At 43.5% G+C, this 26,628-nt stretch overlaps 3 protein-coding genes and 1 long non-coding RNA gene across 5 annotated transcripts in view; 2 read left to right on the top strand and 2 right to left on the bottom strand.

Moving 5' to 3' along the window:
- Positions 1-26,571, bottom strand: part of LOC135339132 (NACHT, LRR and PYD domains-containing protein 12-like) — a 71,033-nt gene extending 44,462 nt beyond the window's left edge. Inside the window, exons 1-3 of one of the 2 annotated variants that reach the window (XM_064535268.1) lie at positions 26,455-26,571; positions 25,456-25,794; positions 22,853-25,298 (exon numbers count right to left, since the gene is read on the bottom strand). In XM_064535268.1, coding sequence (XP_064391338.1) covers positions 22,969-25,298; positions 25,456-25,794; positions 26,455-26,479 — 2,694 coding nt within the window. In that variant the 5' untranslated portion in view covers positions 26,480-26,571 and the 3' untranslated portion in view covers positions 22,853-22,968. Of the gene's footprint in view, positions 1-22,852; positions 25,299-25,455; positions 25,795-26,454 lie in introns of those variants that run through there. The other variant, XM_064535267.1, reaches the window with a different exon arrangement.
- The window catches only part of LOC135339138 (NACHT, LRR and PYD domains-containing protein 12-like), a 127,344-nt gene that overhangs the window by 56,930 nt on the left and 43,786 nt on the right, over positions 1-26,628 (bottom strand). The window lies entirely within an intron of this gene.
- On the top strand, positions 7,458-9,158 carry LOC135339184 (protein EFR3 homolog A-like). Its single transcript, XM_064535332.1, has 5 exons — positions 7,458-7,589; positions 7,934-8,169; positions 8,386-8,546; positions 8,712-8,835; positions 9,002-9,158. Exons 2-3 carry the CDS (start codon positions 7,964-7,966, stop codon positions 8,432-8,434), a joined length of 255 nt encoding a protein of 84 aa, XP_064391402.1. The 5' UTR covers positions 7,458-7,589; positions 7,934-7,963; the 3' UTR covers positions 8,435-8,546; positions 8,712-8,835; positions 9,002-9,158.
- Positions 14,424-17,012, top strand: LOC135339219 (uncharacterized). Its single transcript, XR_010395925.1, has 3 exons — positions 14,424-15,154; positions 16,093-16,221; positions 16,638-17,012. It is a non-coding gene; the product is annotated as an uncharacterized LOC135339219 (long non-coding RNA).

Raw genomic sequence — 26,628 nt, 5'->3', positions numbered from 1 at the left:
TCCATTGCTCCCCTTGTAGACACTTTGACCTAAACAAATTATGGATATCAGACAAGGAATTCACAGCTGGTGTGTACGTCATCGTCGTGGAAGCCATGCAGGTACACGTATATACATGCACTGGTGGCTAAGTGTTCTCACCATAGTGTATAGTGCATCATAGCTTGATAAAAATACTTGTGGTCATACGATCGACTGTAAATTCTGACTTGACTGTCCATATAACGGACTGTGATCAACAGTATTTCGTTGCTCTCTGCTTTATTCTGTTGTGTAACATTGATAGCTTTCAGGTCCAACATACTCCGTCACTTTCTGAACAGGATTGTTTATTCAAGCATTTCAATTGTTCCCTCCAGTGTCTACTTACAGTGTAGACATGTACCCCCCAGTGTACATTATCTTATCCCCCCACAGCCCCCCAGTGTACATTATCTTATCCCCCCACAGCCCCCCAGTGTACATTATCTTATCCCCCCACAGCCCCCCAGTGTACATTATTTTATCCCCCCACAGCCCCCCAGTGTACATTATCTTATCCCCCCACAGCCCCCCAGTGTACATTATCTTATCCCCCCACAGCCATTATCTTATCCCCCACAGCCCCCCAGTGTACATTATCCACTATACACGTACCCCCACAGAGACTGGATCGGTACAAGGCCGTCCAGTCGCTGGTGGACCACCTGGATGCCAAGGTGAAGGAGTCCTAGGAGATCAAACAAGGGATCCTCAGCACACTCTCTAAGTGTGTTGCCGTGGCAGCAGACAGCTCTCTAGGTGAGTCTCCATGGTAAAGTACTTGTATGGTTGCACACACTATTTTTGGGCCATTTTCTAAAGAAGGGTATACGCATTTATTCTTCATACGCAGATCCTTTCATAGCTGTTATTAAAGTTTCTGCATGACTGTACATGTATGTTTTGACACGGTTTAATTCCACACTTTAAATCTGCATACATGTATTTACATTACTTAGCTTGTGTCCACTCATGTAGGTCCGTCTGTACTGGATGTATTCCGTACACTGGTCCGCCACCTCCGTATCTCCATAGAAACTGTTTCAGAAGGCACCTCCGACCTCACGTCCTCTCTGACCTTTCAGCAATCCATCACTATCACTGTGGGGGAGTTTGCAGGAGTCCTTCCCGACTATCACAAGCCAGATATACTGGAGCTCATCAACTCTTATGTACCCGTGGCCTCAGAGGGTCTTGATAGCGGAGCCACCACTGGACTGTCTGTACATCCTCTGGCACCTCAGGACACTCAAAACAGGTGAGAATTGTATTTTAAAGCTATTGCTTTATGTAGCTGTTTGTGTACATGTATGTGTTTAGTTTCCTGTCATAAACACTGTTTGTACATGTACGTGTTCTCTGATTCTGGTGCCTTCGTGAATCCTGTTTATAGCAGTAACCTTTGAGTAGATTATAGAGGATGATCTGCTTATAATTATGTGACCATGCACAATAGACTGCATGCATTACTAAGTGTTTATGCTTCCATAATTGTATTCTCTCCTTTATTATGCAGCCCCATGTTGACTACCTCCCTGGTCAAGTGTTTGAGGGCGGTCGCTGACACTTGTCACGCATCAGTGCTGGAGACTGCGTTCCCAGGGCAACTGTTTCCTCCCTCGTCCAATTGCTCCTCATACGAGAGCCCAGCACACAGTTGGATGTGGCCCTACTCTGGCATCGTCTCGTACATCACCATGCCAACAAGGACAAGATTCCTCTCAACACGTATGTGGATGTGTGTGTGTGTGTGTACCTTGCTATGTTCAGTGTGCATTTGACACACTATATTTTATTTGTTAGTTACACAGGTCCATATGAGCTTTTGTCTTAGCTTTCACTACATGTACATGTATGTCATGTGCAGTGCATACAGCTACATGTACGTGTATTTATACCCTCCCCTTGTGCAGTGATTGGGTGAGTCTGGAGGGTGTGGTTTAGAAAGGATTCCTCTCTAAAACAGTCAACTCTCTCTTCACCAATCTCCTGGAACTGGCCAAAACTCTCTGTACTAGCCCTGCTAACACACTCGCTTTCTACCAACTCGTATTTCTCCTGACACTGGAATTCTTATATCAAAGGCTCTCAGATATACTGGTGTTCCTACACCAGCTGCAAGAGCTTGCTGTGAAGGAGAAAGGTCTTGAGGCACATCACAGAGTGCTGCTACATGTTACAGTGGCGGGTGTGCTGTATCTAGCGTCCAAGATTAGTCGAAACGAGGTACTCAAGACGCACATCGATGGAGTGATTGCTAAGAGGAAGGAGACAGCTCCGAAGGCTATTGTGGGACATTCTTCTAGAAGGGTGAGTGTGTGTGTATGGGGGGGGGGGCAGTCTTCTAAAGGGTGAGCAGTGTGTCATACAGGGGGGAAGGGGGATATTCCCCCTAGCTCCAATTCCCCCCCCTAAAATTTGCATGTAGGTACTAGTTGGGGTCCATAGCTGGCAATTTTACATACTAACAGCAAGAGTTCGTCTATTATGAACTCTCTTGCTAACAGTTTGACCCTTTACCAGTAAATTTGGTAATGATCATCACATGTATTTGTTCAAAATACTAATTACAATGTTGTTTGCATGAGAGTAGATCTTTACCAAATGCATTATTTTGTTTTCCTTTTACCTTCTAGAAGTGCAGTCATCTAGACATGGAGGAGAAGCTGCTCAAGAGATATCAAATCATGGACCCGGGTGTCATGGCTGAGCTGGAGTGAAAATTGGAACTATGCAGATGTGAGTAATTTTAAATTAGCATGTACACAAGCACACAAACTCAAAGTGGGAGAATACCGTTAAATTTCATTGCCAGATTTTCTGTAGTTGAGTGTACATGCACGTCACTATTGTATGTCGAGTATTCTCCACCTGGCAGCAACTTATTGATGTTCCCTTGTCAGGTTGAGGAGAAGAGTGAGACCATTCGATGTCTAGAGGATGACCTGCTGAGGGAGTTGGAGGAGAAGCTGCTCGAGAGGTCTCAAATCATGGACCCAGGTGTCATGGCTGAGCTGGTGAGAGAATTGGAACTGGCCAACAGCAAGGCAGATGTGAGTTTAGCATGTACATGTATACACTCGGTGAATACTGTATAATTAATACATGTACAGTAGACTCTCGTTAATCCGGCCACCCTTGGGACAGTGCAACTTGGCCAGAAGAGCGCGGTAGTTTGCATTTCAGAAAATAGCCGCGGCTTATAATCAACCTACCTCGAATATTAATGACTAATTTTGCGGTTTTGTCTCGAGGATAAGAAATAAAGATAATAAATCATTTGCTCTCTATTACAATGTAATCCCACAGCTGTGTTTGCTCACAAAACGGTTTACCTTTTTTATAACTTTCATTGTAGTGTTCATGAGCATCCCGCTTCCTACCTCTCATTGTACACCCCAACCACTCCCTCCACACACAGTTTTTCTGCTAAACCACACCCAAAATGTATACGTATAAAATTACTAGTTTGGGGCAGCAAGTATACAGAATAGCGAGTTGGCCACATTTCAGGCCATACTTCAGAGAGTCGGAATAGCGAGAGTCTACTGTACCTTTATTATAACTACTGTACCACTACCACGATGTTGTGATGGTTGTATCTGTATACCTGTGTGTGTACATGACCACCATGCAATCTATTACCCAGTCTGCTGTGCAAGAGAGACTTGTGATGGAGGAAGAGCTCAAGAAGGCACTGGATCGCTGTAAGGAGTTGGAGCAGAGCAGTGTGCCTGCAGTGGACGGGGTGGACATATTTGAGTGCTACAAAGTAACGGGAGAAGGAAGAGTACTTGAAACAGGTGATAAAGTGGTACAGTATACCGTACCGTACGTATAGCGTCCTGGGTATAGTTTCCGTGGGCAAGCTAAACCTTGACGAATATTTATCACTCACGAAAACGTAGGCATGGTTGACCGGAACGCGTGCAATGCAGTGAAGCAAAGGGAATTTTTACACACGAAATCACTGCTGCACCACGCCTACGTTTTTGTCTCGGATTTTTTATCCCACGAAAATGACCTGCTATACAGTATGTACTGATTAAGGCTTAGGCAAAATACACAATACATGATGCCGATTGTGTCTAGAGACTATTGTCCTTTTTTTTTCCCCATATAAAAGTTGCATTTCTGGTACTGTATCAGTTAGTCAGGGTTTCATCTATTGGGGGGGGGGGGTGGTTCTTCCCCACCCCATGTTGTAGAATAATGACATCATCACATTAGTACTACATGTCACCACATTAGTTAACTAAAGGTAGATATCTCTACTGTGATGCGTTAGGTTAAGCATGTTGTAATCAACTTTTTTTTAAAACAAAAGTGGGCGTAGCCAAACATGTTGCGACGTGCTTACGCACTCCCAAATCTCCCCCCCCCCCCCCCAACTTGTTATCCTAAATGAAACCCTGTTAGTGTATTAGAGAGTACAAGAATGATTTGTCAGAACAATCTCATGTACCTCTTTGGTAAACATACACTAACTGTGTTGTACTGACTTTCATTGAATCACACTGTATCACACGTCACTCCCCTTGCAGCTGTACAATGAAGTACATAGCTGCGATAAAATCCTTCGATGTTGTGGATTGGCAATCAGCTGTCTACTGACCAGGTGTGTGTGGGCGGGGGGTAGAATGGATTGTGCGCTCAATAAGTGATAATCCTTATTAGTTGCTTAAAACCTGATACACAATTTAAGTCAATCAATTTTTCCATGCCCCACAGAGACGTAACCTATAGCTGTGTTCCATTTACCTCGACTGGAAAAAATGTGAGTCAATTAGTGACTTTCTATGACATTTATTCCCGGAACTGAATCATAATAATAATTATGACTCTCACTGTACCCCCCACAGAGGGTTCTTCCTGCGAGCATCGACTGTGGACCCCCCGGACAGATAGCTGGGTATCAACAAGTACTCTGACGTGACCAAGCCAATCATCCATACATCAGCGTCCATGGAGATATGCCCCACCCACTCTGTAAGTCTCCGTATACTTGAGTGAGAGTAGCCGTTATACTAGCATACTTTATTAAACAACATGATAATCATCACATGTGCCATTAATTGCTCTGGTACGTACTTTGTCCACTGTTTGACTGAAGCTCAGACTCTACTACTAATCTAGACTTAACAATTCCTCCAGTGTGAGGCTATTGACTTATTTTTATGCCCCAATCTTCATGCAGGGGCGTAGCAAGCAACTTTAAAGTGGTCAGGCCAACTTGCAATTAAAGGTCAGCTGCTTTTCTACTATTGGAACTTTTATACAGTGGTGAATTTTTTACCTAAGAAAAAGGTCATCCCTTTTCCTCACCAAAATAGCATGCGCATTATCACTTACAATATTTACGACCATTGCCTACCCAGCTGCAAAAAGTGGTTAGGCCAAAACCTGACCAGCCTGACCGCTTGCTACAGCTTTGATCTTATGTGCAACGTTATGCTATAATTATGTGAAAACATTATTTCTTACTCGTCCAGGTTCAGGTTCGGAAATGTTGTGTTGGAGATCACATCAGGCAGATAGAGAAGGTGGAGCTGGTCCTCCAGGTGAGGGTGTGTGTACAGGTAGATGGTAGGTACGTAAAGTGTTTAAGAAGTTTACTGCCTTGTGTCAGGTATAGTGTTGGTATGCTTGTACGGTGTATGTAAGTACATGTATTCATTTGTCTTACAAATACATGCATTCTTTGTCTTATACCAGTTGAAGTGTTTCACTGCCCTCTCTTCTCCCCACACAGGACCTCCTTCAGCTGCAATACGAGGACCTGGCAATCATGAAGATGTTTGGGAGGGCCAAAGTGAACGTTAGTCTGCTCATCTTCCTCATGAACAAAAATCGACAGAGCGTTAAATTGGATTTTCCATTAGCAAATTGCATGTATTCATTGACTATTCACAGCAGTGCATGAATTATTTATATCATCTGCATGTACTATTGACACGTTATTAACGACCTAATGTTCCAACATAATAATTATACTATATATTATTATAGTACGTACTTTGCTACTTTTCTCAAATTGTCATTTATTATAATGTGATATAATTATGGCAGAAAATAAAATCGATTATCAAAAAGTAATTAAAATCATGGTAAGAATGCAACCACATTAAATCTCAGGCAGTCCATTTCTCTTCCTCTCTTTGTTAGTGTCCCTGAATACTGTCTCGATACAGAATATTAATTAGGTGGTCGGGTATCACCAATAGTGTCAGTTAGCACAGGGAAAATATTTAAATTTCCTGCTACAGTGCTGTGCTACAGTGCAGCCCATAAAATCTGCACATTTCCTGAAAAATGGCAGGTGTCCTGCAAGTGTCCTGCAACCTACTTACAAAGGATAGTGCAACGTTTCCTGTATAGTTTCCGTTACTATTCCTGAAGAAGTTCAGAACATGTGTAAGATTCATACAGGAAAGTCTACAGGAAATTTTGTACTATCCTGAAAGTATAGGAAATTTAGATATTTTTCCTGTGTAGATGTCTGGCAAGCGTCTTCATTCCATCTTCTGTTCCATCATAAATGTGCAGTGTTTCAATCTTGTTGATCAGTCCAGTTGATAGCTCCTCGATACTCTGATCAGTCAGTTTACAGTTACTCAAGTCCAATCTTCTCAGAGTCTTATTGGCTGCAAGTCCAGCAGCAATGTGACGACAGTTAGTCAATGTGTTTACCAGACAAATTAAGACATTCGAGGGAATTGTTTGTATTCAGAAGTTGATAGAGGGCAGCTCCATTGACAGCTCCAGCTTTTCAAGATAATCATCAGTGTTATCGAAACATGCTGCTAACTCGGGTAGATCTGGTTCTTGTATTGCTGTATTGAGCTGCTCATCAGTCAGTTTCATTTCTGTCTTCAGATCGTCAATTGTGAGCTCTGAAATAGATAGCAAGCACACAAGGTTAGCAATCACCAATGAGGGTTTTATGCTTTAGCAATCATTGGGTTTATCCTTTATAGGAAACATTACAGTCTTTATACCTTGGTTCTGCTCTTTAGTGGCCATTCCAGCAAATAAATCTGTGCCTTGCAGCTAGCTCTCTCAGAAATATAACGGAATTTAATCAGAAGGATTAAATGTGGTTAACAGGTGACATACAGATACCAATTGCAACACAGATACCAATTACAACACGGTACTGGCATGCGCAAGGAACACGTGGTCAGGCAGTCAGTGAAAGAACAAAAAAACTTCTCTTCTGGGTCTATCCTCAAGATTTCTCTTGCTGATCTATCCTGTAATTCTCTATAAGAAGATAACCACTACCTCCTCGAGCACATCCTCAACTGGAACACCGCCAATCAGTTCCACCAACCCGACGACAACTCCGACAACTCTCAACACCATGATTGCCAATTCTGTCCAGGCAGCCCTCGGCGCGGTGTTACCACCGCAATGGACCAGCGGATTCAGGCAGCAGTCCAACAACACCACCCCACAGCCGGCCCCTCATCAGTCTCACCATCAGTCCCACCCTCGATCCCAACCATCTCTGCTTCCGGTTCGGGTACGTCCCACCTCAGGCCCTGTTGTCAGCACCGGAACGGCAGGTATGTCAAGTACCTCACTAGCACATGTTCCCCTCGTATCCACTAGTGCCCCCCCGTACTCAAAACCCGCATGAGCCTCCCCACATTACCGACCATACCAAGCATTATTCTGTTACTTTGACCAGAAGTCTCATATACGGTCAATGTAGGCCAGAATGCCATCCCCATTCCCGACAAACTATCTAAAAAATCGGAAAAAGGGGAATTTATCGAACTAGCTGAGTTCTTACCCGACTCGTTCGGGGGTACCTCAAACGATACGGGTGAGAAACCCAGAAGAAAGCGCAGGGTTGCCAACATATTACATAAAAACCTCTGCTCTACGTTTTACAAATAAATGCTAGGTCTGCAATCAGTCAAGACACAGACTAACTATGGCGACGTGCTTCTGCTGCCCCAAACCTCGCTACAAACGGCTGGTTGATGGGCTCTTCCCAGAGGACCCTCAAACACCCACACCTGTGTCTGCTAATATAGACAAGCTGCTCTTTTTTGCTCAAACCTCCCCTGACCATCTGGACAATATTGGAGAGTACCTCGCTCTGAGACTGCGTCGGAGCCTGCAAAGAGAGAGAAACGGGTTAGACGACTATTTCAGAGACATACCTGTACAGTATACAATGTCGACATGTCATGTATAGCTAGGGAAATTTATCGACCTTCCCCGTACCTCCGGAACAGAAACTTATTTGGCTGGGAACTTTAAGTGTTATATCTATGATACAACTATAGTATCCAATGGCTTTCTCACAAACGTGGTACAAAATACCATTTTCATGCCTCTCCCTCCCCCCAGGCATGTGAGTGGCTCTGCAAGTGACGGAGAAGCTGCTGTCAGCCTGTGACTCACGAAAGCTCCAGTTGATTGTCCAGTTGATTGTGGATAGCTACCTGGATATACTGCATAATATGCTGGAAACTAGCAACACAGAACTGCATGTCATGGCCACAAATTTGGTTAGTAGGGAGTGGGTGTGTGGTGTGTGTGGGTGTGAGTAGAGTGTGTATGTGTGAGATTGCGGAGGGTGGACTGATTAGATTGCATGTACATATACTTTTCATTTTGTTAATAGTGTATTGTGTATACAACACATTGACGACCCTTCCTCCACACACACACAGTTTGTGAAGTTTGCCGAGCGAGAGGAAGGGAACACCCCCTACCACAGATAGTACGACTTCCTCATCCACCGCTTTGCCTCTCTTAGCCTCACCAAGAATGTGGACAACGCCGACAATATCACGAGTATGTGTACATTTACTGTTTTGAAATGAGTTTGAGTGGCCACAGGTCGAAGTGTTAGGTGTCATATTTTAACTGTACTGCCCTTAGGGTGCTCTGCCACATGCATAACTTGTGATCACATTGCTTTCATCACCAACTCCACCCCTCCCCACTACACCTCACACAGGACGCAGATGGCTGGGTTGCAAGGGCTGAGGGGAGTGATAAAGAAGATTGTTTGGCAAGACAACCTCCAGATGAACATTTGGGACCTAGATCACATGAACAAGATAGTGCCACCCTTCCTCTTCAATATGCACAGTCAGTGTCGTCCAGTCAAGGTATACTGTCTAGGAAAGTCACTACAATTTGCTTCAGTTCTACTCCTGGAGCACTGGCTAATACACATACTTCAATGAGTAAATGTTGATAGCCTCAGTTTGTATCAAACTTACCTATTGATGGCCTTAGATAATTATACAGTGTGTGCCAATAGTAACCTCCCTCCCTCCCTCCCACTCTGACAGAGAGTCTGGTGAGATCCAGCCTGTTGTGGAGGAGGGGGACAGTCTGGGAGGGTACTCTCAGGATAGTCTCACTGAGCTCATCACTTTTGCCGGACTCTCTCACATCGATAGTGTCCTCAAGCCAATACTGCAGTAAGTCAGTCAATGCCTCGTGTGTGTCGGTGCTACTTGTAGGCAAGGTGGTTTCCCTAATGTATATGTATACAGTGTACATGCGTAGGATTACAACACTGTACTTGTAGGCAAGGTGGTTTCCCTAATAGGTGTAACTTAAATGGAACTGCATTCAGCAGGAGTTCATTAGGATTCTTAATGAACTCCTGATGTTAGTAAAGTGCTATGACCTATTGTGCAATGTTGTACGTCTCAGCAGGTCTAATACCATGACAACCATTGTCTCATTTCCTGTGTATATAGTAACACTCCATTGCTCCCCTTGTAGACACTTTGACCTAAACAAACTATGGATATCTGACAAGGAATTCACAGCTGGTGTGTACGTCATTGTCGTGGAAGCCATGCAGGTACACGTATATACATGTACTGGTGGCCAAGTGCTCTCACCATACCGTATAGCGGGTAAGTTTCGTGGGGTAAAAATTCGTTTAACTCGAGAAACTGTGGTTTTCGTGAGTAAAAATTTTGTTTAGTCTCGTGGCTGCACGACATTCCTACGTTCTGATAAAGCCAGTTAAAATTTCGTGGAGGTCAGCCTGCCTACGAAAATAACGAATATTTTACCCCACGAAAATTAGCCGCTATACGGTAGTGTATAGTGCATCATGCTGATAAAAATACTTGTGGTCATACGATCGACTGTAAATTCTGACTCGACTGTCCATAACGGACTGTGATCAACAGTATTTCGTTGCTTTTTGCTTTGTTCTGTTGTGTAACATTGATAGCTTTCAGGTCCAACATACTCCTTGTTACCCGAGGCGCGCGTGGGCGGCCACGGGTATAGTAGTCTGTTGGTTTGTTTGTTTGTCTGTTTGTTTGTTTGTCACAGGTATATCTACTCACCTGGATGCCACAGCACTGCGTTTACAGCATGGGTAGCCTTCACAGAACAATATCTTGATTTAAATAGTGGCAGATTTTGCTGTTAAAGCTTCTTTGTCGAGCAAAAGCTAAGAAGCTTGAATAAGCTTGTGACTAGGTCTGCTTACCTGGATGCTCTAGCACTGCGTTTACAGCATGAGTAGCCTCCACACAACAAGTTAGTACTTTTGATAGTGGCAGCTTTCGGTGTTAAAGCTCCTTTGTCTAATAAAAGCGAGCAAAACTTGAACAGAACTTGCACCATGCGTTACTTATAACTGAAGTGATCTTGTACCAAGAATGATGGAACAGGGTCACTAAAGTAGAAAGCTGTATATACCAGGAACAATGGAACAGGGTCACTAAAGTAGAAGCTTGAATTATAGCTCCTGCTGCTGACTGGGATCCTACTCCATGAGAACCTGGAGCCATACTTCTCTGAGACTCCAGGCTTCTTTACTGTGATCCTAATCCACAGTGCATATATCTATAGTACCACTACCTGTTCTCAAATGTTTCAGCATGCCTCCAGTCTGGTTTAGTTGTATTGCTCCTTAGTTGCTGTGCAAGTCATACATGATAACAACATCACTATATGCACTGCATTATATTTCTGGTTTCTTTTTAATCATGTCACCATGTACCAGCCGAGGGTTTGCACTTTAGTGCTCTAGTTTGTTCTTGATCAATTGTTCCCTCCAGTGTAGACATGTATCCCCACGAAGACAGTACCTACATGTGTATTGTACTTTCCACTCACATGTACCCCCTCAGTGTACAGTATCTATCATGTACCCCCCACAGCCCCTCAGTGTACAGTATCTGTCATGTACCCCCCACAGCCCCCCAGTGTACAGTATCTATCATGTACTCCCCACAGCCCCCCAGGGTACATTATCCACTGTACATGTACCCCTACAGCCCCCCAGGGTACATTATCCAATGCACATGCCCACACCCACACACCCCCCCCCCCCCCCCCCCCCCAGTGTATAGTATCTATCATGTACCCCCACAGCCCCCCAGTGTACATTATCCACTGTACATGTACCCCCACAGAGACAGGATCGGTACAAGGCCGTCCAGTCGCTGGTGGACCACCTGGATGCCAAGGTGAAGGAGTCCTGGGAGACCAAACAGGGGATCCTCGGCACACTCTCTAAGTGTGTTGCCGTGGCAGCAGATAGCTCTCTAGGTGAGTCTCCATGGTAAAGTACTTGTATGGTTTCAACACTATTTTTGGGCCATTTTCTAAAGAAGGCTGTACGCATTTATTCTTCGTACTTAGATGCTTTCATAGCTGTTATTAAAGTTTCTGCTGACTGTACAATCATGTATGTTTTGACACTGGCTTAATCTCTATAATTATGCCTCGGTGCGCATACAGTAGTGTGTTTGTGTGTCTGTGTGTGTGTAGACTGCTACAGCTGCTCAAGGATGAATCAAGTGCAAGTAAGAGTTTCTAGTCATGTTTTCTTGGGATTCAATTTGTGGATTTGCAAAATAATGCTTCGTTCTCGAGTTATGCCTAGTTTTGCTTACTTGGAATGCCATTGCAGCCTTTTCAGAAGAGTCCGTACCAAAACTTGTTCACCGAGTGTTGCTACTCTACTTAGTAGTTAGCTCTGCACTAGAACGCTAGCTATAGCTGCAAGAGTGAGAAGAGAGCTGCAAAGCTCTGCTGGCTTGCAGCCATTCATTTTCTACTTGAACTTTTGGCATTGATCGCTTTTAACAACAATCACGGTCGGTCATTACCCACTCTTCGAGTTTCCCTGTAATTCTGGATTCTGCATGTAGCAAAATTAAAAATGTTCATCATGATCAATGTGTGTATAAAAGCTAGCTTTATGTTATGTAGCTTTGGCACCTCTACCGAGGCATCAGCACCCGTGGTGCTTTCATTATACGTAGTGTGGTTTAATTCCACGCTTTAAATCTGCATACATGTATTTACATTACTTAGCTTGTGTCCACTCATGCAGGTCCGTCTGTACTGGATATATTTCGTACACTGGTCCGCCACCTCCGTATCTCCATAGAAACCGTTTCAGAAGGCCCCTCCGACCTCACGTCCTCTCTAACCTTTCAGCAATCCATCACTATCACTGTGGGGGAGTTTGCAGGAGTCCTTCCCGACTATCATAAGCCAGATATACTGGAGCTCATCAACTCTTATGTACCCGTGGCCTCAAGGGGTCTTGATAGCCGAGCCACCACTGGACTGTCTGTACATCCTCTGGCATCTCAGGACACTCAAAACAGGTGAGAATGATATTATACAGCTTTTGCTTCATTTAGCTGTTTGTGTACATGTATGTGTTAGTTTCCTGTCATAAACACTGTTTGTACATGTACGTGTTCTCTGATTCTGGTGCCTTCGTGAATCCTGTTTATAGCAGTAACCTTTGAGTAGACTATGATATTATGTTATACTTATTGTCCGTACATCAGAATTTATGGCAGTAAACCTCCGAGGACGAGGGTGAAGCTCCGAGGCCAAGGATGGTTTACGTTTGCCATAAATTCAAATGTAGTGGACAGTAAGTGTTATATACCCACTTGAATGAAAAGTACTTGTTACCTAAGCTACCTTACCTTGGATACAACTAGCTAACAGTCTCAAAAACTATTGAGGCAAAAAGGTTGTGCGTATAGCTTTTAGCCAGTGCTAAGCTTCTAGCTCTACGCACTAACTTGTCAATGTCCAAGCAGTGAGCCTCACCCATCCTCCAGCCTAGCCTCGATCCCAGGCCTTACACTTTTTCTTGCTGTTGTCACTGTTCATCGATAAATCATAAGAAAGACATAGTGAGGCAGCAAAGAAAGAAATGGGCGTACAGTTAAGAAAAAGTAAGGCCTGGTTCGGGAAATCGCGTGATCCACAAGGATTTTTATGAACGTGGGCGATATGTAGCCCACAATCGTGACGTAAGATATTCTCCCACGCATTCAGAGTTAATTAATTAATAAGAACTGAGACAACCACCAAGCTGTGCTGCAAGTCAGATCAGAGAACCAGCGTGGCCAGCTCTGGTGGCAGTAGCTACCTGCTATATGATAATGATGACTAAGCTATTCTTGATCTATACTATCAGTAGACTATAGAAAGACACAAGAAAAGGTGATAGTCTGATAGAATCTGAACATATAACTAGTAGATCATCTAGCTAAGCCTAAGGTTTAGCTAGCTATAGTGCTTGCAAACTTCCAGTTCCAAGTCCATGTCCAGCTTGCTGCAGGCAAAGTTTTATTAGTCATAGATCTCTACGTGGGCAGTCCAACATCTCTAGCTCAGCATGCCCACGCTCATTTTCACCCTTCTACCACCCTTCTACCCTCACGCGACTTCCCGATACAGGCTCTCCTTTTTCCTAACTCTACATCTATTTCTTTCTTTATTCCTCCAATTAATACCGTATTTTATCTCATTGAACGATTAATACAGTATTTTATCTTATTGAACGATTGTGATAAAGAACAGAAAAAGGAGAGCCTGTGTAGAGGCTACCTCCAGCCTTCCTGGTGTTTAGTGAGCCCCACCCATCTGTCCTGCCTTTGTCAACAAGTGTCTAGCTTCTTTTTGGCTGTGTAGATCTAGTATAAAATCAGTGCGCCCTCAAGGCAAGGGAGTTTATGAGGAATGTGCTCCAGGCTAGGGCTGGGGTTTATGGTAGTTAAACCCCAGCCAGTTGCTATGAAACAGACCCCAAGTGGGGAATATATTATAGAGGATGACCTGCTTGTAATTATGTGACCATGCACAATAGACTGTGTGCATTACTAAGTGTTTATGCTTCCATAATTGTATTCCAGCCCCATGTTGACTACCTCCCTGGTCAAGTGTTTGAGGGCGGTGGCTGACACTTGTCACGCATTAGTGCTGGAGACGGCGTTCCCAGGGCAACTGTTTGCCTCCCTCGTCCAATTGCTCCTCATTCGAGAGCCCAGCACACAGCTGGATGTGGCATCGTCTCGTACATCACCATGCCAACAAGGACAAGATTCCTCTCAACACGTGTGTGTGTGTGTGTGTGTGTGTGTGTGTGTGTGTGTGTGTGTGTGTGTGTGTGTGTGTGTGTGTGTGTGTGTGTGTGTGTGTGTGTGTGTGTGTGTGTGTGTGTGTGTGCGTGCGTGCGTGCGTGCGTGCGTGCGTGCGTGCGTGCGTGCGTGCGTGCGTGCGTGCGTGCGTGCGTGCGTGCGTGCGTGTGTGCGCACATGCTATGTTCAGTGGGCGTACTAGATTTTATTTGTCAGTTATACAGGTCCATTTTGTCTTAGCTTTCACTACATGTATGTATACAATCATGTGCAGTGCTTACAGCTACATGTACGTGTATTTATACCCTCCCCTTGTGCAGTGATTGGGTGAGTCTGGAGGCTGTAGGGCTCTCACTGGGTGTGGTTTTGAAAAGGTTCCTCTCTAAAACAGTCAACTCTCTCTTCACCAATCTCCTGGAACTGGCCAAAGCTATCTGCACTAGCCCTGCTAACACACTCGCTTTCTACCAACTCGTATTTCTCCTGACACTGGAATTCTCTTATCAAGGGCTCTCGGATATACTGGTCTTCCTACACCAGCTGCAAGAGCTTGCTGTGAAGGAGAAAGGCCTTAAGGCACATCACAGAGTGGTGCTACAGTGGCGGGTGTGCTGCATCTAGCGTCCAAGATCAGTCGAAATGAGGTACTCAAGACGACGCACATTGATGGAGTGATTGCTAAGAGGAGGGAGACAGCTCCGAAGGCTATGGTGGGACATTTTTCTAGAGGGGTGAGTGTGTGTGTATGGGGGGGGGGGCAGTCTTCTAAAGGGTGAGCAGGGTGTCATACAGGGGGGAAGGGGGATATCCCCCTCTAGCTCCAATCCTCCCTCCCCTAAAATTTACATTTAGGTACTAGTTGGGGTCTATAGCTGGCAATTTTACATACTAACAGCAAGAGTTCATGATAAAGGTCTATTGTGAACTCTTGCTAACTAATAACAGTTGACCTTTTTTTAGCTCTAGTCACTTTTCTTATTACCCTCTCTATTTCAAAATCCTGTATGACACCCTGGTGAGTATGGGGCAGTCTTGTACATGTGTGGGGGGACGGTATTGAGGGTTGAGTACCGTATATCTTCTAATTTATCGGACAGCAAAAAATTATTATTTTGGAAATTGTCTGGGTATAATTGGAACAGATTTTTATAGAGCATGCAAAGTGTCTGGAATAATTAGAACAAGCAAGCAGCTGCATGCGAGCTAGCTAAGTTTAATAGAACAGGGTACGACTGAATAGTTGCACTAGCTATCTAAAACTAGCTACTCAAGCTATCTAACTGCAGCACTCTAAGTCTTACTTGCCGTAACTATGAATGTAACTCAAGATATTGTCCGGATATTTAGAACGAATGTAATATTAAAGCACTGGAGTGTCCGTTGTATTAGAAGTTGTGTTAGAACAGCAAAAATTGCCCAAAAGAGTGTCCGGGGTAATTAGAAGTGTCCGATAAATTAGAAGATATATGGTATACCTACCAGGTTCGAGGTTCCTGAATGGCAGGAGTTGAGAAGAATGTTTTTATAAAAATCATAATTATTTTGCTTTTTTGACCCTTTACCCACAATTTGGTAACGATCATCACATGTATATACTAATTACAATGTTGTTTGCACGAGAGTAGATCTTTACCAAATGCATTATTTTGTTTTCCTTTTTACCTTCTAGAGTGGTAGTAAGAAGAAGTGCAGTCATCTAGACATGGAGGAGAAGCTGCTCAAGAGATCTCAAATCATGGACCCGGGTGTCATGGCTGAGCTGGAGTGAGAATTGGAACTGGCCAACAGCAAGGCAGATGTGAGTAGTTTTAAATTAGTATGTACACAAGCACACTGTTTCTGTGGTACATGTATATCAGACTAGTCTTACAGGTTGCAGTAGATTTGTTGTGTCATCCGCGAGGTACCGGTTAAGCAGATGTTACATGTACGTGCCCATTCATATCTCTCACGCTAGAGGTTAGGGGTCACTTGACTGCGATTAGGTTTTAGGAGAGTACGGAAAGAGGGGCCCCTGTGATTAGCAGTATAAAGAACCTCATTTAGCCCCTCCCCCCTAATCGAAACTATAAGTGAGAGGCATGCATTAGCACATTGCAGTTTGCAACACTCGTTATTATTAGTGAGTTTTTTCATGATTTTAGTCCATTTATCATCTGTTGGTTTAAGTTACCGTATTGCCGGTTTATCATGTTTTCCTGTTCCTTTGCACAGTTTGTGTGTGTTATGTCACTGTGATCGACCCACCCCATGCTGGAGGTTGATGTGAGTTGAGACTGAGAATGATGCCCTGTCAGTAATGAACCCGAACACTCACTCATGCCTTCAAGAAGTTTAGGTAAGAAATAATATTATGTTTACCGAATGATTGTCTAAGGTGCAATTTGGAGGTTTTGTGCTTAAAACTATTCAGTCTAGTTCCTTACTGCATTGTACACCTTCAACTCACCTGAAAAAACATTTTTTTAAGCAAAGTAGGAAAGGTACTCAAATTGACATCTAGTGTGTGTACAGAGCTTATGGTCCCACTATGTACATGCACTGCTTATGGCCCCACTATGTACATGCACTGCCTATGGTCCCACTATGTACATGCACTGCCTATGGTCCCACTATGTTCATGCACTGCCTATATGGTCCCACTATGTACACGCACTGCCTATGATCCCACTATGTTCACGCACTGCCTATATGGTCCCACTATGTACATGCACTGCCTATGGTCCCACTATGTACATGCACTGCCTATGGTCCCACTATGTACATACACTGCTTATGGTCCCACTATGTACATGCACTGCCTATGGATGGTCCCACTATGTACATGCACTGCTTATGGTTCCACTATGTACATGCACTGCTTATGGTCCCACTATGTACACGCACTGCCTATGGTCCCACTATGTACATGCACTGCTTATGGTCCCACTATGTACATGCACTGCCTATGGTCCCACTATGTACATGCACTGCCTATGGCCCCACTATGTACATGCACTGCCTATGGCCCCACTATGTACATGCACTGCTTATGGTCCCACTATGTACATGCACTGCCTATGGTCCCACTATGTACATGCACTGCTTATGGTCCCACTACTCTGCGCAGTTAAGGCCTGGGTCAGGCACTGATAAGATTAATTTTATTCATTGCCAACATTTTATGTAGATCATGTAGTGTTAATGAGATTCATAATGTTTATTAATGTTATTCATTGCATGTGACGTCATAAGGTCAATGTATTTGCTTAGCTAGCTGCTAGAACTATTATAGATTATCTTTGGCAACAAATACGGCGGACTTAAACAAGGTAAGAGTAGCTGTTTAGGCCCTCAAAAGATAGAGTATGTTGTTATGATTATATTTCCTTGATGGGAAGTAAAAATGTCCAAAACTTTCTTAGCTATGCTGGCTTCTTTAGCTCTGACAGCCACCCTAGAGGTAGGCTATTTTGTGTATCTCAAGAATACAATAACTCCTACTCTTCCCATCAAGAATACTAGTACCTAGCTATGAGATGTTCATCTAGCCTTGTTTTTGAAGCTTGATCTTGGCATCTTCAACGCCGTATTTGCACTTCTCTTTCTGAAAGTGGCATGACGTCATCACCATTTATGGGACTAATTAGCATAATTGAATTAAGCTAATTAGTTTTTTGGAAAAAGAAATTATTGAGCTTCATTTTGGATCATTTTGATGCAGCATACACTGTATATTGCAAATAATACAGCAGTATGAACATAGTGTAAATTTTGGTATTGAAATCTGGACCCGGGCCTTAAGTGCGCAGAGTATGTACATGCACTGCTTATGGTCCCACTATGTACATGCACTGCCTATGGTCCCACTATGTACATGCACTGCTTATGGTCCCACTATGTACATGCACTGCCTATGGTCCCACTATGTACATGCATTGCTTATGGTCCCACTATGTACATGCACTGCTTATGGTCCCACTATGTACATGCACTGCCTATGGTCCCACTATGTACATGCACTGCCTATGGTCCCACTATGTACATGCACTGCTTATGGTCCCACTATGTACATGCTTTGCTTACGGTCCCACTATGTACATGCACTGCTTATGGTCCCACTATGTACATGCACAGCCTATGGTCCCACTATGTACATGCACGTCCCACTATGTACATGCACTGCCTATGGTCCCACTATGTACACGTACTGCCTATGGTCCCACTATGTACATGCACGTCCCACTATGTACATGCACTGCCTATGGTCCCACTATGTACACGTACTGCCTATGGCCCCACTATGTACATGCACTGCTTATGGTCCCACTATGTACACGCACTGCTTATGGTCCCACTATGTACATGCACTGCTTATGGTCCCACTATGTACATGCACTGCTTATGGTCCCACTATGTACATGCATTGCTTACGGTCCCACTATGTACATGCACTGCTTATGGTCCCACTATGTACATGCACTGCCTATGGTCCCACTATGTACATGCACGTCCCACTATGTACATGCACTGCCTATGGTCCCACTATGTACATGCACAGCCTATGGTCCCACTATGTACACGCACTGCCTATGGTCCCACTATGTACATGCACGTCCCACTATGTACATGCTGCCTATGGTCTCACTATGTACACGTACTGCCTATGGCCCCACTATGTACATGCACTGCTTATGGTCCCACTATGTACATGCACTGCCTATGGTCCCACTTTGTACAGTGCAACAACCAAAGAGAGTAGATTTTTTTTTTGGTACACATTTTTTACATTTTGTGGCATATCTTCTAAAGTAAAAGTGATATGATCTATTTGAGTGCAGGTACTGAAAGTTCAACTATTGGCGCTTCCATTGGACCACCACCTGTTACATCACATGACATCATCAGTATAAAATGGCTGTCTGAAGATGTGTACTTCCGAAAATATGTTAGGAATAGAAGTAGCTTATTTGTTTGAGTTAAGATCTGAAATTTGTTGTGTATGTACCTGAGTATATTGCTCATCTTTTGAGCTTCAACGGAAGTCTGGGCTACTAGTAAGTTCTGAGAAATACTGAATTTTGTTGTTTTTTGGTGGCAAATATGTTAGGAATACAACTTTTGATTTTATATTAGCAGAGATACAAAAGAAAGGGGATTGGAAACGACCGCCCACGCCCTATGTAAAAGGACTGACATCCGGTGAAGCACTCCGTGTAATTATTGCGCTCGCAAATAATTACATGGAAAAGTTTTATATCCCTGGTTTCTAGCTCTCCTATCCACTAGAGATCACTCAGGGCCTGGGAGATACTTGAGAGAAGTAAGCTTATACCACTGACAAGCTCTAAGTCCGTTGTCTTTACTCTGTTTCCAATTTTTTTGAGTTTAGCTTGAATTACTCTATGTCAACTTTTCTCTGTCCCTCCTGTGAAGTCAAAACAGCAAAGGACATTGCTTGACTTGGTTATTATGTATCTAAGTGCTACATAGAATGGCTTCATGCTATAGATAAGCTGTACTGTTCATAAACGTTTGCAGTATAGTCCTTCAAACTGCTTTAGTATACTTTTAGACACGCCACGGGCCTGTCCCTCCTACGACTTCATAGTAAAGGCTATTTCTTCTTGCATAGCATTTATTTGTCTAGTAATAGTGGCTGCATGGCTTAGTCGACTTTTTAGAGCTAAATTCTCTTTACTTTTTAGAAAAATCAACATTAAAAATGATCAATTTCACTGTTTCTATGTACAGCACATTGTAGAGCAGTCAAGACTGGTAATGAGCATGCTGACTATAAATATAATCCTTTGAAGTTTTAGCCTCGCCCTATAACGCGGAATGCTTCACGCAAAAATTTCGTAAAAATTTCGTTTCCAATCCCCTTTCTTTTGTATCTCTGATATTAGTTAAGGTCTGATTTTTGAGCAGCATGTACTACAATAGTGTACTTTTCATCTGTACTAACTTACAGGAGTTAGGCTAGCCTCTTCTTTGCTAGAGCGGCCCATCTTGTCAAAAACAGTGCTTTTTATGACTTTTGGGGCAATTTGGCTACGTAGTAAGCTCAATTACCACGCCCCTGTGACACAGAATGACCAACACCAACTGTGTATTTGCAGGTAGACATCGCATGACCTTTGGATGTAGCAAATAACAACAAGATGATTTGTGATGCCACAAATCAATGAATATCATTGCATACGTCAGCAAAAGTAGCAAAACGGAGCAAAATCACCATTTTTGACAAGAAGGGCCGCTCTAGCAAAGATGAGACTTGTCTAGCTCCTGTAAGTTAGTACAGATGAATTCTATGCTATTGTAGTACATGCTCCTCAAAAATCAGACCTTAACTAGCATAAAATCGAAAGTTGTATTCCTAACATATTTGCCACCAAAAAACAACAAAATTCAGTATTTCTCAGAACTTACTAGCAGCCCAGACTTCCGTTGAAGCTCAAAAGATGAGCAATATAGTCAGGTACATACACAATAAATTTCAGATCTTAACTCAAACAAATAAGCTACTTCTATTCCTAACATATTTTCGGAGGTACACATCTTCAGACAGCCATTTCATAGTGATATGATGTAACAGGTGGTGGTTCAATGGAAGCGCCAATAATTGAACTTTCAGTACCTGCACTCAAATAGATCATATCACTTTTACTTCAGAAGATATGCCACAAAATGTGAAAAATAATAATAATATTATAAAAAAAAATCTACTCTCTTTGGTTGTTGCACTGTACATGCACTGCCTATGGTCCCACTATGTACATGCACTGCCTATGGTCCCACTATGTACACGCACTGCCTATGGTCCCACTATGTACATGCACTGCCTATGGTCCCACTATGTCACGCACTGCTTATGGTCCCACTATGTACATGCACTGCCTATGGCCCCACTATGGTCCCACTATGTACACGCACCCACTATGTACATGCACTGCTTATGGTCCCACTGTGTACATGCACTGCTTATGGTCCCACTGTGTACATGCACTGCCTATGGTCCCACTATGTACGTGCACTGCTTATGGTCCCACTATGTACACGCACTGCCTATGGTCCCACTATGTACACGCATGCCTATGGTCCCACTATGTACATGCACTGCCTATGGTCCCACTATGTACACGCATGCCTATGGCCCCACTATGTACATGCACTGCCTATGGTCCCACTACGTACATGCACTGCCTATGGTCCCACTATGTACATGCACTGCTTATGGTCCCACTATGTACATGCACTGCCTATGGTCCCACTATTTACATGCACTGCCTATATGGTCCCACTATGTACATGCACTGCTTATGGCCCCACTATGTACATGCACTGCCCCACTATGTACATGCACTGCCTATATGGTCCCACTATGTACATGCACTGCCCCACTATGTACATGCACTGCCTATATGGTCCCACTATGTACATGCACTGCTTATGGTCCCATTATGTACATGCACTGCCTATATGGTCCCACTATGTACATGCACTGCCTATGGTCCCACTATGTACATGCACTGCCCCACTATGTACATGCACTGCCTATGGTCTCACTATGTACATGCACTGTTTGATGTCCTTTGCAGTACTCTACTACTAATCTAGACTTTAACAATTCCTCCAGTGTGAGGCTATTAACTTATTTTTATGCCCCAATCTTCATGCAGGGGCGTAGCAAGCAACTTTAAAGTGGTCAGGCCAACTAACAATTAAAGGTCAACTGTTTTTCTACTATTGGAACTTTGCATACAGTGGTGAATTTTTTACCTAAGAAAAAGGTCATCACTTTTCCTCACCAAAACAGCATGCGCATTATATCACTTACAATATTTACGCTATTACCTACCCAGCTGCAAAAAGTGGTTAGGCCAAAACCTGACCAGCCTGACCGCTTGCTACGGCCTTGATCTTATGTGCAACGTTATGCTATAATTATGTGAACATTATTTCTTACTCGCCCAGGTTCAGGTTCGGAAATGTTGTGTTTGAGATCACATCAGGCAGATAGAGAAGGTGGAGCTGGTCCTCCAGGTGAGGGTGTGTGTACAGGTAGAATTAATTTGGTAGGTACGTAAAGTGTTCAAGAAGTTTACTGCCTTGTGTCAGGTATAGTGTTGGTATGCTTGTACGGTGTATGTAAGTACATGTATTCATTTGTCTTACAAATACATGCATTCTTTGTCTTATATACCAGTTGAAATGTTTCACTGCCCTCTCTTCTCCCCACACAGGACCTCCTTCAGCTGCAATACGAGGGCCTGGCAATCATGAAGATGTTTGGGAGGGCCAAAGTGAACGTTAATCTGCTCATCTTCCTCATGAACAAAAATCGACAGAGCGTTAAATTGGATTTGCCATTAGCAAAGTGCATGTATTCATTGACTATTCACAGCAGTGCATGAATTATTTATATCAATTGCATGTACTATTGACACGTTATTAACGACCTAATGTTCTAACATACTATTATAGTAATTATAAGTACTTTTCTCAAATTGTCATTGATATTATAATGACATGATATAATTATGGCAGAAAATAAAATCGATTGTCAAAAAGTAATACGCACATCAATCTCGGGTAGTCCATTTCTCTTCCTCTCTTTATTAGCGTCCCTGAATACTGTCTCGATACAGGACTCTAGGCGGCCGGGTATCCACAATAGTGTCAATTCAGAGCAGTGGGTGGTTAGATGACTGGCAAGCGTCTTCATTCCATCTTCTGTTATTGAGTCATTACCCCCAATGTACAGTGTTTTAATCTTGTTGATCAGTCCAGTTGATACCTCCTCGATACTCTGATCAGTCAGTGCACAGGAACCCAAGGACAATGTTCTCAGAGTCTTATTGACTGCAAGTCCAGCAGCAATGTGACGACAGCTAGTCACTGTGTTACCAGACAAATCAAGATATTCGAGGGAATTGTTTGTATTCAGAAGTTGATAGAGGGCAGCTCCATTGTCGTCTGATATTGTTAGTGAGCACCTGTTCAGGGCCAGGCTCTTTAATGATATGTTAGTGGACAAGGCCTCACAGAGTGTGCTAAGTGCACTGTTACCAATGGCATTAAAAGACAAATCCAAGTTAGATATTGAACTAGTGTTCTCGATAATCTCAGCAATGTGTATCCCTTCTGTAGGAATATCATTATTAGAGTTGGGACACTTGGAGAGTCCTCGGGCCAGAAATTTGCAGCCTTGGTCAACAATAGAGCAAATGCTGAGGCTAAGTGTGAATCCATTACTGGTGTTGGAACAAGCTGATACGAAATATCCAACAGAGAGGCAGTCAATAGGATTCATTGTAGTGTAATCAAGATGTAGATTGTGATCAAGAAGATTAGCCACAAACACACACAGTCGCGAGTCTTCAGCTTCGTACAAACAATTGATGAGGGACAACAAAAGGGGCTTCGGCTCACCATACTTCTTTTTCTCAGTTTTGACAACCTTTTTGACCAGATCAAAAACAGTGGCTGGAACTGGACACAAGAATCGAGGTAGCAAGCTGAGGATTGGTCTACTAGTTCTCAGTTTGGTGATACCAGCATAAAATTGGAAGACTGCACTGAATCGAGGACTACCAAATAGCTTCTGGAATACAGAAATTTGTTGCTTGGGAGACATGAGAGAAATGTGGATTGCTGCTAGTAGCTCTTGAATAGACAGATGGAGAAAGCAGTAGTAAACCAGATCACCATCGCTAATGATGCTGGGAACAGTTTGTAATAATCCAACGTTTGAAATGTCCTTCGTAATGTGAAGAGCAGCCAAATCACCGTCAGTAAATGTTGCTTTGTTGGCTTCAATCCCATGATATGCAAGTTGACACATTTGTACGGTCTGTGTTCTGATTTCCGAGGGCAGTGAGTCTGGGGATGTGATGTCTCCCACTGGAGTGGTCTTCCCCAACTTCTCCTGGAGGTATCTCTTGAGAGAGCTTTGGACAACCGATGTGAATATCCCGTGGTTGGATGTGGGGAGGGAGTGGTTGTCAGAAAGGAAGCAATTAACGACAATGGAAGCATTGAGGGGGAGGTAGCAGCTACCTTCTACCACTGGGTTCTCTCGAATTCTCTCCAGTAGAGTCTGCACAGCTTGTGAGTCACCTTCCAGACACTCGGTAAAATACTGTTCTAGTTGATGTGGAGTGAACCCCAACACCTCCACCCTGGACGAGACTAGTGGGTGGAGCTCAGCCGAAGATGACGGTCGAGATGTTACAATCACAGCTGATTCGTGTAGGGCTCCTTTTTGTGACATGTCTGGTCGAATTAGTTTGTTAATGATTGAGTCTCTAGGGAGGTCAGAAGGAAGTTCGTCCCATCCGTCCAGCACCCACAGTACACCTTTGCCATCAGTCCCTGAAATTGTTGCCCCTATTTGGCACGCCAGTGTTAAATTCCTACAAGGGAGAAGATCTTCTATTGTTTTTGCTTCTTTAACAAGGGGATCTCTCAGTCTCACGAGGATTGCAATATCATACTCTTGGAACAGTTTCCCCTTTGCCCACTCCTGACAGATGTGTAGAGCAAGGGTGCTCTTGCCAGAGCCGGGAGCTCCTTCAATCAACACAAAGTTCTGTCTATTTCCAATCTCAGAGAAAATATTCATTAAGTCAATTGGAGTTTTTTGAAGCAAAATATCGTCAATTTTTCCTGTGATTGTTAGTTTAACAAATTCATCGTCGATTCTTCCTCTCTGTATTTTCTCCTTCTGAATCATGGCCAGTTTGAAGACTTTGTTTGTTGGGACAGGAGGCCATTGTGTGGCTGATGTGGATACTCGTGCTCTGTAGCGACTTTGTAGGTAGTCCCTGTACGAGGACAGCTTGTGGTTCAGCAGGACCCTCTCTCGGGAGGGGGGACACGAGGTGGTGGAGTCTGGGGAAACAAAACAATAGGTGAGTTCCATTCCTGGTGATAGTCAATATGTGTGTAACAATAGCAATTAAGTTGAAGAGCTAGTCCCTTATTTGGTTGCAATCACTCCCACAACGTATGGTACCACAATGACCACACTCTCACATGACAGACTCACATTTGTCAGACAAGTACTTGCACACTTGAACAGCAACGTCTCCTTTGAGCAGGGAAAGTATGACGAGTAGCAGAGCTTGGAAGGTGGCTTGTAGTTGGTTCTTATTCTGCCAGTATTCTAGGGCAAGTTTCATTCCGGCTTGAGTGCGGTTTAGACGTGTTTTAGCCTTCACTTCGCTGACGTCAGTTTTCTGTCCAGGTGACAGCTCCAGCTTTTCAAGATAGTCATCAGTGTTATCGAAACATGCTGCTAACTCGGGTAGATCTGGTTCCTGTATTGCTGTATTGAGCTGCTCATCAGTCAGTTTCATTTCTGTCTTCAGATCGTCAATTGTGAGCTCTGAGGGAATTCACCATTAAAAATAGATTTTATATCAGTGAGTCAGTGGACTACCGTAGTTGTGGCAGTACAAAACACAAAACACAACAAATTGCGTTTAGCCCAGCTGGCGCCTAAATTATGGTGGCGCTTATGTTCTACAGCTAGTATAGAGAAAATGGGCATGGTCTAGTTCAGTTTCTAGCTGCACCGTTGAGACCTGACTCGTGAACAACATTAGCTATGTGTCAGACAACTGCTGAAAGTGTGAAGGAAGTCAAAGATGCAGGATGATTGTCTTAATTGATGTCTCAAACAAGCCTTTTTATGAGCGCCAGAAAAAGAATAATTACAGCAACGGTGGCGCTTCTTTTAGGGCCCAAAAATTATCCGATGTGGCGCTGTAAATTAATCAATAATTATGTATGTATGTACATATGATAATTGCTATCAACCAAAAGTGTAGAACCCAGATCCAGATCCCGAGCGAGCTAGGGCAATTATGGTGGTGGTTATGTTCTGCTAGCTAGTACAGACCCTCAGACACCCACACCTGTGTTTGCTAATATGGACAAGCTGCTCTTGCTCAAACCTCCCCTGACCATGCATCTGGATAATATTGGAGAGTACCTCGCTCTGCTAGGGCATGCGTCATGTGTGTTAGAATCTAACTTAGAATACCTTGATTTGGTTCTTTAGCAGCCATTCCGACATGTACATCTATAGATATTTACTTGCCAGAGTTTGTTTACTTGCTTGGCTTGGCTAGTTCACAAAAAGGGGTGTATCTTGTACAGAGGTTCCTGCTGTGGACCACTCCCTTTAGCTGTGAGAGGGTGTGGTTGTTTAATAATT

This window comes from Halichondria panicea, chromosome 7, assembly GCF_963675165.1.
Source record: "Halichondria panicea chromosome 7, odHalPani1.1, whole genome shotgun sequence".
Classification (NCBI taxonomy): Eukaryota; Metazoa; Porifera; class Demospongiae; order Suberitida; family Halichondriidae; genus Halichondria; species Halichondria panicea.
Note: the sequence above shows the minus strand (reverse complement) of the source record. Positions and strands in the feature narration are given on the sequence as shown.